Source organism: Elephantulus edwardii, unplaced genomic scaffold (genome assembly GCF_000299155.1).
Source record: "Elephantulus edwardii isolate Elephantulus edwardi_28Jun2011 unplaced genomic scaffold, EleEdw1.0 scaffold00084, whole genome shotgun sequence".
Lineage (NCBI taxonomy): Eukaryota > Metazoa > Chordata > Mammalia > Macroscelidea > Macroscelididae > Elephantulus > Elephantulus edwardii.
In genome coordinates this window covers 13972848-13988224 of record NW_006399834.1, presented here as the reverse complement: position 1 = coordinate 13988224, position 15377 = coordinate 13972848, and the positions used below count along the sequence as shown (strand labels likewise).

Genomic DNA, 15377 nt, shown 5'->3' with positions numbered 1-15377 from the left:
GTTTACTACCTCTGGAAAACCACTCAAGGGTCAGCTATGAATCAGGTCCTACTTGAAGGTACATAACACGACCACATAGATATAAAGGCAGAGTTTCTGCTCTCAAATGCTTTGGCTATATACCTTTTAAAGACAGAAGTGTTAAAGCCTCTCCCAAGGGACTCCTCTAAGGAGCACTGATGGACTAGTGGTAGGTAAGGAGCTCTGCTGCAATCCCAAAGGCAAGCTGTTTGAATCTACCAGCTGCAATCTCCTGCATGATTTCCTGCTCTGCTACGAGTCAGTTCTGACCCTACAGCACACAACAACAGTCTAGAGAAGAAGAAAATAAAGTCGTTGCTTAATGGGTAGAGTTGTGATCTTGGCTGGCAGAAAACTTTTGGAAAGAGATGATTTCATAACATGGTGAATGTAATTAATGCCAAAAAGTTGCATATTTAAAATGGAAAAGTTTATATTAAACAGGCCACCAGAATTATCTTGGAAGGTCTGTGTTAGGATGGAAATTATGTCTGTGTCCATTTGTGCATGTATATATATTATATATAGTGTGTGTGTATATATATAATATATGCTATATACGCTATATGCTATATATGCTATATGCAATATATAGTATATAGTGTGTGTATATATTATATATAGGGGGTGTGTGTGTATACATATAGATGATGCTATATTGTTATGTACCATCAAGTTGAAACTGATGCACAGCTGATCCTTCAGAGGGTTTTCAAAGGTTATAAACTGCATGGAGGGAGATTGTCCATCTTTCTTTCACATACAGTTGGTGGATTCAAACTGTATAACTTTGGATTTTTTGCACAAGCCACTAAACCATCAGAGATTATATATCTCTATATAAACAAATATTTTAAAACAGCAATAAAATACATTTTTTAAATGTAAGTCAATGAAATATAGAGCTCAGGTACTAGGACAAGAGAGCCTGAAGAGAAGAATAGATTTTGCCTTCTTTTCATTAGATTGCCCAGGCTAGATTCTAGAAGTACTAGGTTGCTGTACGTATCAGGCAATAGATTTTTCTCTGGACTTTCAGAGGCTCTTTGGAGGGAAAAAATCCTTCTTTCTAGGTTCCTAAAAGGCTCTATTATCTATCTCCATCTAGTCCCTATGTTTCCCACTTACTTCAACCACGATATCAAACTTTTCACTCTAATCTTGTCTGCTAAACCAATCTGTGTGGCTTAGAGCAAGCCACTCGGAATTTCGATCACTTTTGACACATCTGTAAGACAAGGATAACATGCTGACCTGCCTTGGAGGAACGGGGCATGAATTAACTCCTGTAATTAGTAGTTTCTGTGCTCTGCATGCATTAAGTAGTATATGAATACCAACCAGCATCACAGGCCCAAGCCTACCTTTGTTCGTAAAGAAGAAAGTTTACTCAGGAATAACTGCTTGGCAAAGAGCTGACAACTGGAAGTTGCAAACTTTACACAGAAGCAATATTTCCAGCATTTTCCCCAAGCAATCATGAGTAAATTGCTCACTAGGGGTGGAAATGGTTTCCAGCCAGTTCTGCCTCTTCTGATATGTGCACCCTGCAAAGCTTAGTCAATGCCAGGTAACTGATCCTTCGTGAGCCTGCTTTTAGCACAGATGAAGAATCCAGAATGGTATAATTTTGACAGGGATGAAATTTCTGTGCAGTGGTATGTATCAAAAGCAAATAACTTGTGCTTTGTTCAAGACAAGCGTTATATAACTATAATCTATAATTTGTAATTATTAAATGACAAAGATAGCCATACTTTTTTTAATGTGGAAGAACAGTTAATTCCTTAACTTGTTTTGCGTTTCATTTTATAAACTAAAAATGTACCCCTTATCACCATAGGTAAAAAGAAATCAAAATTATGACCTAGAAAGCAATATAAAACTACTGTTAAAAATAATGGGTTTAAAAAATTGATTTTCTAAACCTTCAATAGAAGGTTGACTGGAAAAAAAATACTCCATATAAACCAATTGAACCTAATATGTATTTTGATAAGAGGTCTGTGCTTCTATTATTGAATAAACCATTTGGTACCCTGTAAATACCATTATATTAATTTATATAAAAGCTGTACTTTTTCAAGTTGCAACCACTGTGACCTAAATTGTAGAATAGAAAGTTAGTTTGAGAATGACATGAAGAACTTCTAACATTCTTCTCCTAGGGCCAAGAGGAAGGCTACTGTGCTTCTGTAGCTAAGTGAGTCATCAGCACTAACTTTCACAGGAACAGGGAATCACACCTGAAACGATGTCTTAAGCTGTGCAGTGCATTCTGGGTGCTCTGGACTAGGAAGAGCTGAGCTCAGGTATCCGGCCAAGAGAGCCAGGTGAGAAGAGGAGATTTTGCTTTCTTTTCTTCAGATTGCCCTGGCTAGATTCTAGAAGTAACAAGTCTGTACTACAGCTGTATACAGACAGGCATATAAAAGCATGGGCATATACAAATTAAGGTACCAAGAAGTATACTGAGGCCTTGAGCACTAAAATAGGGAAAATATGTATTCTCTAATAGTGAGATTAGTCATATAAAAAGTGATAATTTGAAAATTTCCTACTTCCTACATGAAAAGAATTACATTATATTAGGAAGTTTGTTTTTTTTTTATTAGCAGTGCAGCATACTATGGACCAGGCCATCAGACCTCCTTCAAGGAGCTTCTTTGAGGGGAAAAGAAAAATTAGAGTTGACCCAGACAGTCCTCTATGGTAGTACTGGCTTGTTTTGATGGTGTGTATATCATCTTCATTCAGGAGAGGAAAAGATAATTTCTATTTTGTTTCATAAAACGAAGATATTGTGCTACTTCAATGTAATCAGATATAATAAAGGAATAAATATTGCTGTTCTATGGAAGTGCTGATGTAAAAACACACAGAATTTTTGGATAAAGTCTTAAATTATTTCTTTGGGTTAACAAGGGCTACTATTAGTCAGATTTCTATTCTGAGTAGAAAATTTGACATATACATTTGCGTTTGGGTATTAAAAACAGTGAGGGTGATTGGGGACCTCCGGGATTCATCTCAGTCCCTGGTAAAGTACAGTAGCATCCTGCTACATATTCAATCCATCAGAGATAACCTTGGCCCGTTATCATGGATTTATCTTTGCTTATGTTGTATGAGTATCAAAAGGAATTAGATGTGTGTTTATAGTTTGATAAACATTCAACATAAATTGTTGTTGTTGTTGTTATGTGCCGTCGAGTCCTTTCCGACTCATGGCGACCCTATGCACAACAGCCCTAAACCCTGCTCTATCCTGCGCCAACTGCACCGCCTCTGACACACCCATCCCGATTACCCCAGTCACTGAATCAATCCAACTCATAGAGGGTCTTCCCCTCCTGCGCCGTCCCTCCACCCTCCCAAGCATGATGTCCCTCTCCAAGGACCCGTCCCTTCTGGCAACATGTCCAAAGTATGTCAGACGAAGCCCCAGAATCCTTGCCTCAAGGAGTAGCTTGGTTTAATCCTCTCCAAGATGAATCTGTTTGCTTTCCTGGCAGTCCATGGTACATTCAGTACCCTTCTCCAGCACCACAGCTCACAAGCATCCACTCTCCTTCTGTCCTCCCTAGTCATTGTCCAACTCTCTGATGCATAACAAGCGATTGCAAATACCATGGCCTGTATCAGGCGCACCTTAGTCTCCAGAGAGACACTGTTGCTCCTGAGTACCTTAGAGAGGTCCCTAACAGCAGACTTTCCCATCGCGATACGCTTTTTGATTTCCTGACTGCTGGTGCCAAGAGTGTTGACTGTAGAGCCGAGCAACATAAATTACACATTTTAATTTCATTTCTTAGTTGGAGACTAGGAAAGCAAGAATTTCATTGCATAAAAACTGCCCTTCAAATTGAAGGATTAGAAAAATGTGAGCAAATTGCATTAGTGAAGATATTTGGATAAAGGCAACAGCCTACACTGCTTTCCAGGGATTGAATGGTCAGTCTAATTGTTCTTATTTTTGTAAGTCAAAGATTGAAAGTACTACACACTTTAGTGGCAAACACAGCTTAACATTCTCTAATGGTGAAAGATGTACCATCAAGGAGGAGAAACCTTTTCTATGCAACTGGGGCTAATGAGTCCAAGTTGTGACAGGAGGTAGAAAGCAGTGCTGGAGAAGAGTGCTGAATATAAGATAGACTGCTAGGAACAGGTTTGTCCTTGGAGGCAAGGATTCTGAAGATTTGTCTGACATACTTTGGACATATTGCAAGGAGGAACCAGTTCTTGGAGAAGGACGTCATGCTTGGGAGAGTGGAGGGACAGCTCAGGAGAGGAAGACCCTCTATGAGGTGGATTGATTCAGTGACCAGGGTAATTGAGTAGGTGTGCTGGAGACAGTGTGATTGGCACAAGATAGAGCAGGATTTAGGGCTCTTGTACATAAGGGTCACTATGAGTTACAGGTGACTCGACAGCACATAACAACAACAACAAAAGATATCATAGGGAAATAGGGGAAAGAAACTTAAGTACGGTGCCCTCAGTTGCTAAATGAAAAGAGTGGCTTGAAAGGAGGGAAGCGTGATAAAAGTTGAAGGAGATATATATTCTTCTAACATCTTGAAGAGATTCTGAGTTCAAGAACTTAATTCTAGTTTTGTAAGGGAGGAAAATCCATTTCAGTCACTACATAATTTGCATTTAGAGTTTCAAAATGGCAAGAACAGCTACAGCTGATCATTGTGACTCTACAATGTGGGGTTTACACTTTAAGTGGATCGAATATTGTTACCAAGAATGAATCTAAGGATAATAGCCCTCCTATCATTTGACAACTTGTATGAAAGTTGCCGTCACTAAGGTAATTTTAAGCCCTGTTTATCTCAAAAAGAACCTGGCTTGATCTTTGGGAATTAGCATGCAGAACAGTTTCCAAGATATTATCTTACCATATAATGACTCCAAAAATCTCACAGAGATTAATGGTGATAACATAATTCCAGAAAGTCGCCACTCTATATGTAGAAATATATTGGCAATAAAAACCAGTCACTGTGTGCCTTTCCCCGGTTGGGGATCTCTCACTTTTCTTTGATTTTTAAAGGCTTCAGATCAATAACTGGAGTGACATTATTAACAGCTCCCTCAACACCTTGGCCAGCGCTAATATTAAATCCATTACACCTTCTGTTTGACATTTGCAGTACAGCAGAAAGTGCTATAGATACAGTCACATTGTCTAGGGACTGGGGTTGGATGTGGGGTTAGTAAGATGGTTTCCTCTGCCTGACTTCGAAATTCAGTTCATTGATAGGAAATTTGAACCAATTGGGGAGGGGGGGTGGTAAAGAAACTAGAAGGAAGAAAAGCCCAATTCAATATTTAGGTGGTAAATAAAGCACCCACATTCAGATATAAGTGTATCACAGCCAAGCAGTTTTTGAAACAAAACATTGATTGGATCTTCAGATACACTTTTATATTCTTTATTGCTATTTCTAAACATTTGTACTTCTATTATATCACTTATTGTGAAAATGGCCTAATGAATTCAGGGGAATTGAGTTCCTGTTCCTGTAGAATCAGAAGCTGATCAAATTTGCCACAGCACAGACGCATAAGTAGAAAATGCAGATTATTTCCATTCAGGCAAGGGCTTGACTGCTTCAATTTTGCTTGCCTTTAAAATATTCAGGACAGAGAGGGGGTATAATAGCATACAGATCATACTAACACAATGATTAGCGTAACCCCATTAAACAGGCTAGATTCTGCCAGAGACTTTAAGTAAACCATTCTAACCTCTATCTTAGACAACCAATGCTTAACCAGGCTGCTGCAGTTACTCTTCACCCAAAGTACTGTCTTATACATTTTGCTAAGTTGTCTAAATCCTGGTGCAGTATTGATTTCTCTCTCTGTGAGCTTGCATCCATTCGATAAGCTGCAAGAACCCCTTGTCCTAGTTCAATTCCCTCCAAAACAGGGTCCAAGCGTGTTAGTCCTGACAGTGGTCTTACAGCTAAGAGCTGATTGTTTGTCGGTAGGAAACAAACAACTGGAGACAGAAAAGGAAATTTTATCTTAAAGAGAGAAACATGGCCAAGAAAGACAGTCATGACTGATGTTAAATGAAAAGGGTTACTAGATATATGTATAATCTTATTTTAATAAAAACCATTAACAACCCACCCAACAAATCAAAACACTACATGTTTATATACATATACAGTCATAGTGACAAAGTCTAGTGGGGTAAATAATGTATTTCCATGAACAGTGTTTATTTGCTGAGTAGCAGGATGTTGATTAGTTGTTTTCTATAGTATCTGAATTTTCCACATTGAGTATTAATTCATTTTATAATGGGAAAAAAACCAACCCCAACAAACCTGGTTTACTGTGCAGGAGAAAGTAAGACCTCAATAATTTTAGAGTCTAACCTAAGCAATATTACTCTTTGCCTTCAAAATAAGGAGATTTTTAAAGTCCCTCTAGGATTTCTTTAAGAGCTGATTTTCTGTGTATTAAGCATTTAAAACATGCAGCACCGAGAATTTATTAAAATAAGAGGCTAGCACTCACAACCTCAAGATTGCACAGTCATTAAGAATAATGAAATGATACAGGGAGGCCTATGAGGAGAAAATGAACCATCGAAGGGCCTCTTCAAGAGGTTCTGCACTGCTCATACAGGGAGCCAGTGGGGACAGAAAATGCTTGTCTATGGAGAGAGAAGGGCAATCTCTTTCAAAATGTTCCAATCAGCTCCTAAGAGGCAATCTAGAACTTTATGACTTAAAAAAACCAGGGTATCTATTTCATTTTCTTATATATGCCTTAAGATATTTTCTTCTAAAAGAAATATCTCATTTATTCAACTATCAATACGCATGAATACATACAAAATTTATTTGAGTTTGCCGCTCCGTCAACAGATCTTTTTCTTTCATTATCTTGAGACTGGTTCAAGACAAGACAATCACAAGGCTGGCAGTTCAAAGAAATAGAATTCTTATTATGGCACAGTATCACTGCCTCTTAGGCTGGTTTAGTCACTTATTTCCTTTTATTATAATGCCAAATGTTATTTAGATTTCAGTCATTTAGTAATGCTACACTGAACACATCAGGGCTTCTGAAAAATTCCACACCTACTAGGCCTTTCATTTTCATAATAACCGCATATCGATATCCCCTTTCCACCCAAATTACACAACTATTTACAAAAGAATCTGTGTTATATCAGAGTTTAAAAGATTATGAAGCAATGAACAGCAGTCTCGGGAAAAAATATTCCTTCGTGTCATTAAGAATGAGAAAATCTTGTTAAAATTCTTTCAGCTTTTAAGAAACATAAGCAGCTTTGGGATGTAGTGCCTGACATGCACTTTTTACATTAATTCCCTTGGAGCGATCATCTGCATTAGTGAAGATATTTAAAGGTAGCATCCTATGTTGTTTTTCAGTTATTTGAACAACCAATCTACTGGTTCATTTTTTTAAGACAAAGATTTGCAATAACCAACATTACAGATTTTTAAGACAGTAATAGCTTAGCATGACCTGATGGTGAAAGAGACACTCATGTCAAAGGGCAGAAGCCATTCTTTTATGACTGTACCTAATGAGCTCAAAGCTCAGAAAGCAGTGTTTTCAATGTTCTTGCTAGAATGGCTAAAGGTATCATGGGGAAGTAGAGAAAAATAAACTCAAATAAATGTATGGTACCTGTAACTGTTAAATGAATAGTCCCTTTAAAGGATAGTAGTAGTTGAAAGAGGTATATATTGTTCTTGTTATCCAGAATTGAAAGATTCTGAGTAAGAACTACTGAGCGCAGTTTTATGCATACTGGTGCATTTAGAAGAGTCATGGGATTTATCAGAATTCCAATATTAAATCTTAAACCAGTTCCATTTGTCTCTAGCCTAGCATGATATCCTAGAGGAACTGGCTCATGGACTTCCGTCTGTTTGGGTTTTTTTCCCCCTTCCCTTTCCTTCTGAAGTCACTTCAAGTGACAAGTCCCTCTCAACATATGCTTGAGGCAACATCAAGCTAATTATCAATCAACAGTGTGATCTGTAGGCCAATGGGATCTAATTTCAACCTTATGCTACAATACTGTATGTTTAGTAAACTGTACTGTGCAGGTGACCATCCCCTACTTTGTACTAATCAGAATATTTCTGGAGGGTTGTGCTTAGTTTACAGAAGTCAGTTTTTAGAGGGTCACTAGCAAACTGAAATATAAGCAGAGGAGACTGACTAGGGTGGTGAAGGTCTTAGAAATGTGATTGAATAATGGTTGTGGAAGTAGAGATGTCTGGCCTGGAAAAGTGAAAGCTAATGGGAAGAAGAATGAGAAGCTTGATGTATCACTTATCCAAGAGGCTGTGATAGAGAGGAAGGAGTAAATCTGCAAAATGGTCTCAGAAGGCAGATAAAGCATGCTTCAGTGGGAGAGAGGTGGCAGCAAATTAGATTTTGGGTCCAAATGAGGAATCACTTTCTATTATAACTGCTCAACAAAGACAGCTGTAATTTTTGTGAGCTTCCTACCAGGGACAGGTCAAACAGAGACTGTAAGGTCACCTGTTGGTGCTGATGAACAGTCAAGAATCCACTGGGGTGGATCAAAGGATGGTGAAGATTCTTTTAAACTTGATTCATGAAAGGCTAGTGAGAGGAGGAATGAGAGACGTGATGTGTCCCAAAGCACATTTCTCAGTTTAGGTTCCTAGAACTAAGGTAGGCTAAGGTTGAAATATGTGATAGAGAGGGGGAAGTAAATCTGCAAATCGATCCCAAAGGCAGGCTTTCTTTCATACGAACACTTACAAATGTGTATTATTTAAGTATTTGAGAGTCATGATTAAATCATGTGACTTAATCCAAATCTTAAAGGAAAAAGTAGAAAATACTGGTAAGAAGCTACACTGCAATCATGAAGGCACACAGTTTGAATCCACCAGCCTAGCCACTCTGTGGGAGAAGGATGGGCAGTTACCTGTTGGGCAATTAACTAAAAACCCACTGGACTGTCCGTTAAGGGCCAGTTCTAACTTGACAATACATAGCACCAACAGTGACTAAGAGGAGTCCCTGGAGGTTAGAGAGTTAACTGTGCAAAGGTTGTAGGTTAGAGTTCATGCAGAGGCACTTTGGAAGAAAGGCTGAGAGGTGTAATTAGAAAAACAATCCAGTGAAAACCTTATGGTGGGTTTTGTACAGTGGCATACATGGATGGGGTCACTGTAAGTCAGAATCAACTTAATGTCAACTAGCGGTAAATGACTCAAAACCAGCTACAATTCTCTCTCAGATGTAGCAGTACCAGTATCATGCTACAGCATAATATATGCCTGCCCCTATTGGACAGAGATGGTTTCATTTTAAACTGGTAAAAAATTGTCTCTTTTATTCTTGCATGGGCCCATTTGAGAAAGATGTTCACCTTTGCTGTAGAATAATTCTTTGAGGAGGATCTCAGAAGCTACAGTTCATTCCGATATAAAAGAATAGATTTGAAATGGTCCCAACACAGAAAAAAAAATGTTTCCCCCCCTTTTTTCTTTTAGAGCAAACAGTCTGTGATATTTCCAAGCTGGCTAAAACAAAGTTGGAAACATGGAGAGATATTTTAAAATAAACCTTAAAATAGTTTTTTCCTCCCTTCCTCAGTTTTCTTCATCTGAATTTTATTTTTTTGTGTGTGTATGCTGCAATTCTGTTTTAAAACAACAGATTAAGAAAAGTACAAGCATCTTAAAAGAGTGCAAAAAAATAATTTCCCGAGTAAGCAAATAAAACTTTGCACTTCAAATCAGGCCTTGATTCATTAAAAATCTTAAACTTCTCATGAGAAAAATTAACATTTAAACCACTGCTGCTTGGCCAAGCACTCCACCACACAAGAATATGAAATATCTCCTCTAAAAAAAGTACAAAAAGGACAAAACCACAAATGTGGAACTTCAATTAATTTAAAGCCCCAATCAGCAAAGAATAAATCCTTCGCAGATCTAATTACCAGCGCTCTCGGAAGACCCAGGCCGACCAGCCAATCTTCCCTGTGTTTGAACAGCTTGATGAACTAGGGGACTGATGGATATCAAGTCATTTTGTTTAATTTATAAATGGATTTTCCCCTAATACTTAAATTATCATCAGTACAACACAATGAAAATGGGAACATTCTGAATGCAAAGTCTATAAGAGTCCTGGAAAGAATCCCAATGAGGAATGTCACCTCTGTTCATTCCTCTATACAATTGATCTAATTAAATACTGAGGGTGGAAAGGCAGTTTAAAATGTAGCCATTTCTGTTTTCTTTTTAGCCTTAATTTATCTGTTCACATCTTTCAAGTACCTTCTGATGCTTAAAAAAAAAAAAGCAGCAAGATTTCTGCAAGTCCCCAATACTTTTAATTCCCCATAAGCTAATATTAAAAAAGCCTCTATCATAGGATTTGCTGAATAATAAATACATGCATTTCGCTGTGGTAACAATAAAAGGAAGAGGGTGTTCCAAATCTAAATTGTTTCCCTCCAGTAATATGAAAGAGGAACTAAAGGCACCAGTACCTTCCATACGTATTGTTCAACTGAAATTAGATCTCTGGATTATACTTATTAAAATGTCTCTTTATTTTCAAATCTCTTCCTTATTTAATTACTGCAAGGGACTGAAAGCTGCATGGAATTGTTAAATACCGCTAGACCTATTTATAATCTCTTCACACTGGCAATTTGAGCGCAATCACTTGGCAAAGGTCCTGCCCACCAACCCACACATTGGGATTGCAATTCCCACCTGGCTCGGGGGTCTCTGACTGAGAGGAGGAAGATGCTGAGCTGGCTCCATCCTCAGCGGTGCCCTGTGAGAGCAGACCTCGCCCAGGTGGGAGCTTCATGCCCAGCTGCTCTGCCATCTCCACGTGGTCCCCAGGGTGCACATAGTCAAAAACACTGCTTCCTGTCAGCTCCACCTAGAGGGGGAAGAGAAAGGGTAGGGGGAAAAGGTGTCACAGGCTTTTCCAATTTCAAAACTCAGTACTACCAAGGTTCTGATTCTGCTCAGCATATGAAATACCCACTGGCTCCAGGAACCAGTCTAGGATCTAAATGTCCATCCTTAAGTAGTTAAAGATTTCTTTTTAACTTCAAAGAAAACAGGAGTTTTATTTTTTCAAATGTATGTATTTAGAATGTGTTCAGCCCAGTTTTCCTCAAACATCATTGTTTGCATAGAGCCAAAACAGTTGTGTGCGTGTGGACGAGCGGCCTCGCATGCCGCTGTTTTATCCACGCATCATCAAATACTTGCATGTTTGGTGTCAACTGGATGATTGACTGAACGCTACAGTTTTCTTACTGAGAGCTCTGGGCTTTGTACAAAACCAGCCACGATAGCAGACAAGTATTTTCCATAAAATACACGGATTTGCAAGATGCATTTTTATACGTATCAGCTTATTTCTATGTAAATTTAAATGTAAGAAGTGCTGCTTATGAGTATATGCAAAGACATAATGTTTTCATTAAATATTACTCATTAGCTCTGTAATCATATGGAGAATTTTCCATGCAAAGAAGGTCATCTGGGGTCTGAAGCAGCCATTTTTTTTGCTAGTATCAGCTTGTTTTGCAGTTCAATCTAATAAAAGAGATGGTACCGTTCTCCTTGAGGGCTTTTTTTGGGGAAAATGTTTTGTTTTGTGTACTTTTTATATGAGGCTGACTCTAAAGGTAGAGAATGAATCTTAAATATAGGAAAGTGCCAGCCTGAAATGGAGGCACTGCTCACTCCGGGGCAGTCAGGCGTGGCCAGGTCTGGGTCAGGCAATATCTGAGGGGGCAGAATCTGCTGGTAAGGAGTGGTCTTAACTCGGTACTTTTTAATGCGATAACTCTAATCTTTTAAGAAGAGCAATAATGCTCCTCAAGTAATGTACTAGGGTTACAGGTACTACAACAAGGAGAGATGTGTCAGCAACAGGACAAGGAAAAGCTCTCTCCCAGGTCACTAATGGGTTTCCCATCGTCAGGAGTTTAATAGTCTCATGGCAGGTTTGATGTGCCACAGAACTGCCTGCACTTATTTTTTTACAAGTTTCTTGGTGGATACCTAGAACCCCTTCCTACCTCTTATCTTTTTCTCAATATTTCCCCAACATCTCCCAAAATGCCACTTGAGTAACATCATACATTTTGCTGCTAGGGAGGGAATCCTAGTGGTGAATTGTCATAGAACCTGAAATACCTACAGCAATTATTACCCCCAGCACTCTAAGTCCTAGTAAAATTATTATATCTACTCCTAGAATCCATTTGATTAAAATCTTTTAACAGGCTACACATCTTCAACATCTATCAATTAGCTAAGGAATAGCCAGAAAAATGGGATGAGGAATTCAGGTTGGTTAATAGCTCTTCCTGAAAAGAGCTTGCATAACTTTTACTGAAAATGAGGCACTTTCTCTTGGCTATTAAATTACACTCTCTTACTGTATTACCCTACTACTGACTATATCATTTTACAATAACTATTCCCTCCATTGGTATTGCTATAGAGCATAAATCAGGATTCATAAGTGATCAGTTCCTATCCTCTGGGAGGGAGGGATTACATGTAAATAATCCCTTTAATGTGCGCCTGGCCTCTAAGCAGTTCACACAGCAATAAATGGGTAAACTGACTTGGAGCAATTAAGAAATGAAATGGAACTAAAAAATATGCTTTACTATTTCTTGATGGTGATTTTGTTTGAGGATTAGTGAATATGAGGGAATCATTCTCATGTTTCATAGTCCAATTGCAGCACTGCTGTAAATCCAGGTTTTCCAAACTTTTCAGTTTTTCTTCAATACTATATAGTACATCTCATGCACAAGCCACAGATTGTGATAAATTGGCAACACAGTTAGAAATGGAATAGAGTTTTTTAGGAGTGCTGGTTATTACAAGTTCTTTAAAAGACAGACTTACACAAAAAGTAAACTGTCATCTCATCTGATTTGCTCAGATGTGTAGGCAATTCCTTCCCATACAATAACATTTCAGGTACCACACATCTAAAGAAAGCCTGAATTCCATGGACCAATTATGTCATGGTGAGGGCTTTCTTCTCCAGTGAACCCAGGGGATCCTCCACCAAGCCTAATAAAGGATGAGGAGACTGACATGGAGAATTTGACATTACTATAATATTCATGTATGTAAAAGACATATTATTTGGCATTAGAAGCTGAACTTGAGATCAAGACTTTTTCTGCCTTGACTGGGTGACCTTTGCCAAATCATCTGACATTTCTAGACTTCTGTATCCTTCTATAAGTGGCAATATAGCCACTCTGTATTACTTCTGGGAGGCCACTCACACTGTATTGCATGTAAGTGGATGGCACCCCTGACGTGTAGTGTAGCTCCATGGGAATGGTGAAGACAGTAGTTCTTAAGTGGAAGTAGTGAGTGCTTTACATATTTAGTAGCCTAATTTTGAAAATCCAATAAAATTATACACTGGAAATCACACTAAGAAAGAAATACTACAAAATTCCTACTGTTGTTGCTGATACTTGATAGGGAAGAAGAGATGACATGCAGAAATGGATATTTCTGTGTGAGTTCTGTGCTTTAGGGGGATTGTATGATCACTTTGGATGCCTGTTTAAATCAGTAGGGGTGATGCATATTTCCAACCTCAACTATAGCAATAACAATATTAGCATCTACCTAATTATATGCTAAGACTTCTGCACATTTTGCTTTGATTAATCCTCAAAAAACCTTTAGTGCTGGTATAATTATCCTTATTTTATAGAAAAAGAAGCCGAATGCTAAGTGGTGGAGATAGATTTGATCAAAATCTCTCTGCTTAACATAACTTCCCATACTGAAGGTATTCAGAGCTGCCTTTTCCTTTAATTTTGCTTAAATCCAGGAGAGAAACTGAGTACTCTGAAGGGAGCATGCTAAGGGTCGGTAGCCTACTAATCTGTGGTTTGAGCATGTTTTGGCATTGGACTCTTGGACCAAAAGAACGTACTAATAAAGCAGGTGCATTCAACAAACATACATTTGTGGCTGGACAAAAGTCTACTTACCTGTGAATATTGAATCCCTATTTTCATCACTACATCTTGTATTTATCTGATATTTTCAGCATTTCTAATATTGTTTCTACTTAATTACATTTTAGAGCTATAAGATACTTAAAAGGCATAATACTTCCTTTATTGAATAGATAAAAACCTTATAGTTTTTAGAAAATGCTTGTTGACATTTATCAGCTGTTCAGTGCTGGGAGAATCAGGATTGGAAGTCCAACTGGCTAACTCTCCATCTACAGCTTTTCTCACTAAACTCTTGTTGAACTTCTCTTCCCCCACCCCTTAAGCCTGACAAGGTAAGATAGAGAACAAACTCATATTTCCTGCTACTAAATTCGATGCTTCAAAAGAGAATACAGAAATAAAGTGTGGGCATATTTCATTTTTGAATAATATATATTACTTCATGTCAGTTTCAAGCAGGAAAAAGAAAAAGAGCTCGAGTCCAGTACCATTGTAATTCACTGTACACAGGGACTTTATATACAACAGATCAACCCCATGCCCAGTTCTGTGCCATCCTCAGAGCTTCTGCTGGGCTACAGTCACTCGTGGTAATGAGTGTTAATTCATCTCATTGAGGATTTTCTTGTTCACTACCTTGTACTTTCTAAACATGGTGTTCCTTTCCAGGAATCTGTCCTCTTTGATAACCTGTGCAAAGTATATGAGTTGAAGCTTCATCATCCTTGTTCCTATGAAGAATCATTGTTGTTGTTGAGTATGGTAGAGTCAGAACCGACCCATAGTTGACCTTCCCATGGGTTTTCAGAGGCAGACTGCCCATCTTCTCCTGCAGAGCAGCTGGTGGCTTTGAACCATGTGCCTTTGGGATGCAGCACAGTTTTTTGCCACATTGTTGTTGTTGTTATGTGGCATTGAGTCACTTGTGACTCATAGCGACCCTATGTACAAGAGTTCTAAACGCCGTTCTGTCCTGTGCCAATCTAGCCATCCCAAATACACTTATTCCCACCACTCCACTCACAGAATCGATCCATCTCATCGAAGGTCTTCATCTCTTTCGCCGCCCCTCCACTCTGCCAAACATGATGTCCCTCTCCAAGGACCAGTCCCTCCTTGCAACATGCCCAATGTATGTCAGACAAAGCTTCAGAATCCTTGCCTCCAAGGAGCATTTTGGCTTCACCTTCTCCAGGAAAAACCTGTTTGTTCTCCTAGCAGTCCATGGTATATTCAACACTCTTCTCCAGCACCACAGATCAAAGGCATCAATTCTCCTTCTATCAACCCTATTTACTGTCCAACTCTCTGA

At 38.6% G+C, this 15377-nt stretch overlaps 1 protein-coding gene across 1 annotated transcript in view; it reads right to left on the bottom strand.

The window, feature by feature from the left end:
- LOC102852110 (neuronal PAS domain-containing protein 3-like) overlaps positions 1-15377 on the bottom strand; it is a 1291857-nt gene that overhangs the window by 173147 nt on the left and 1103333 nt on the right. The window contains exon 6 of the mRNA XM_006889981.1: positions 10803-10977. Within this exon, the coding sequence (XP_006890043.1) occupies positions 10803-10977 (175 nt within the window). The remainder of the gene's footprint in view (positions 1-10802; positions 10978-15377) is intronic.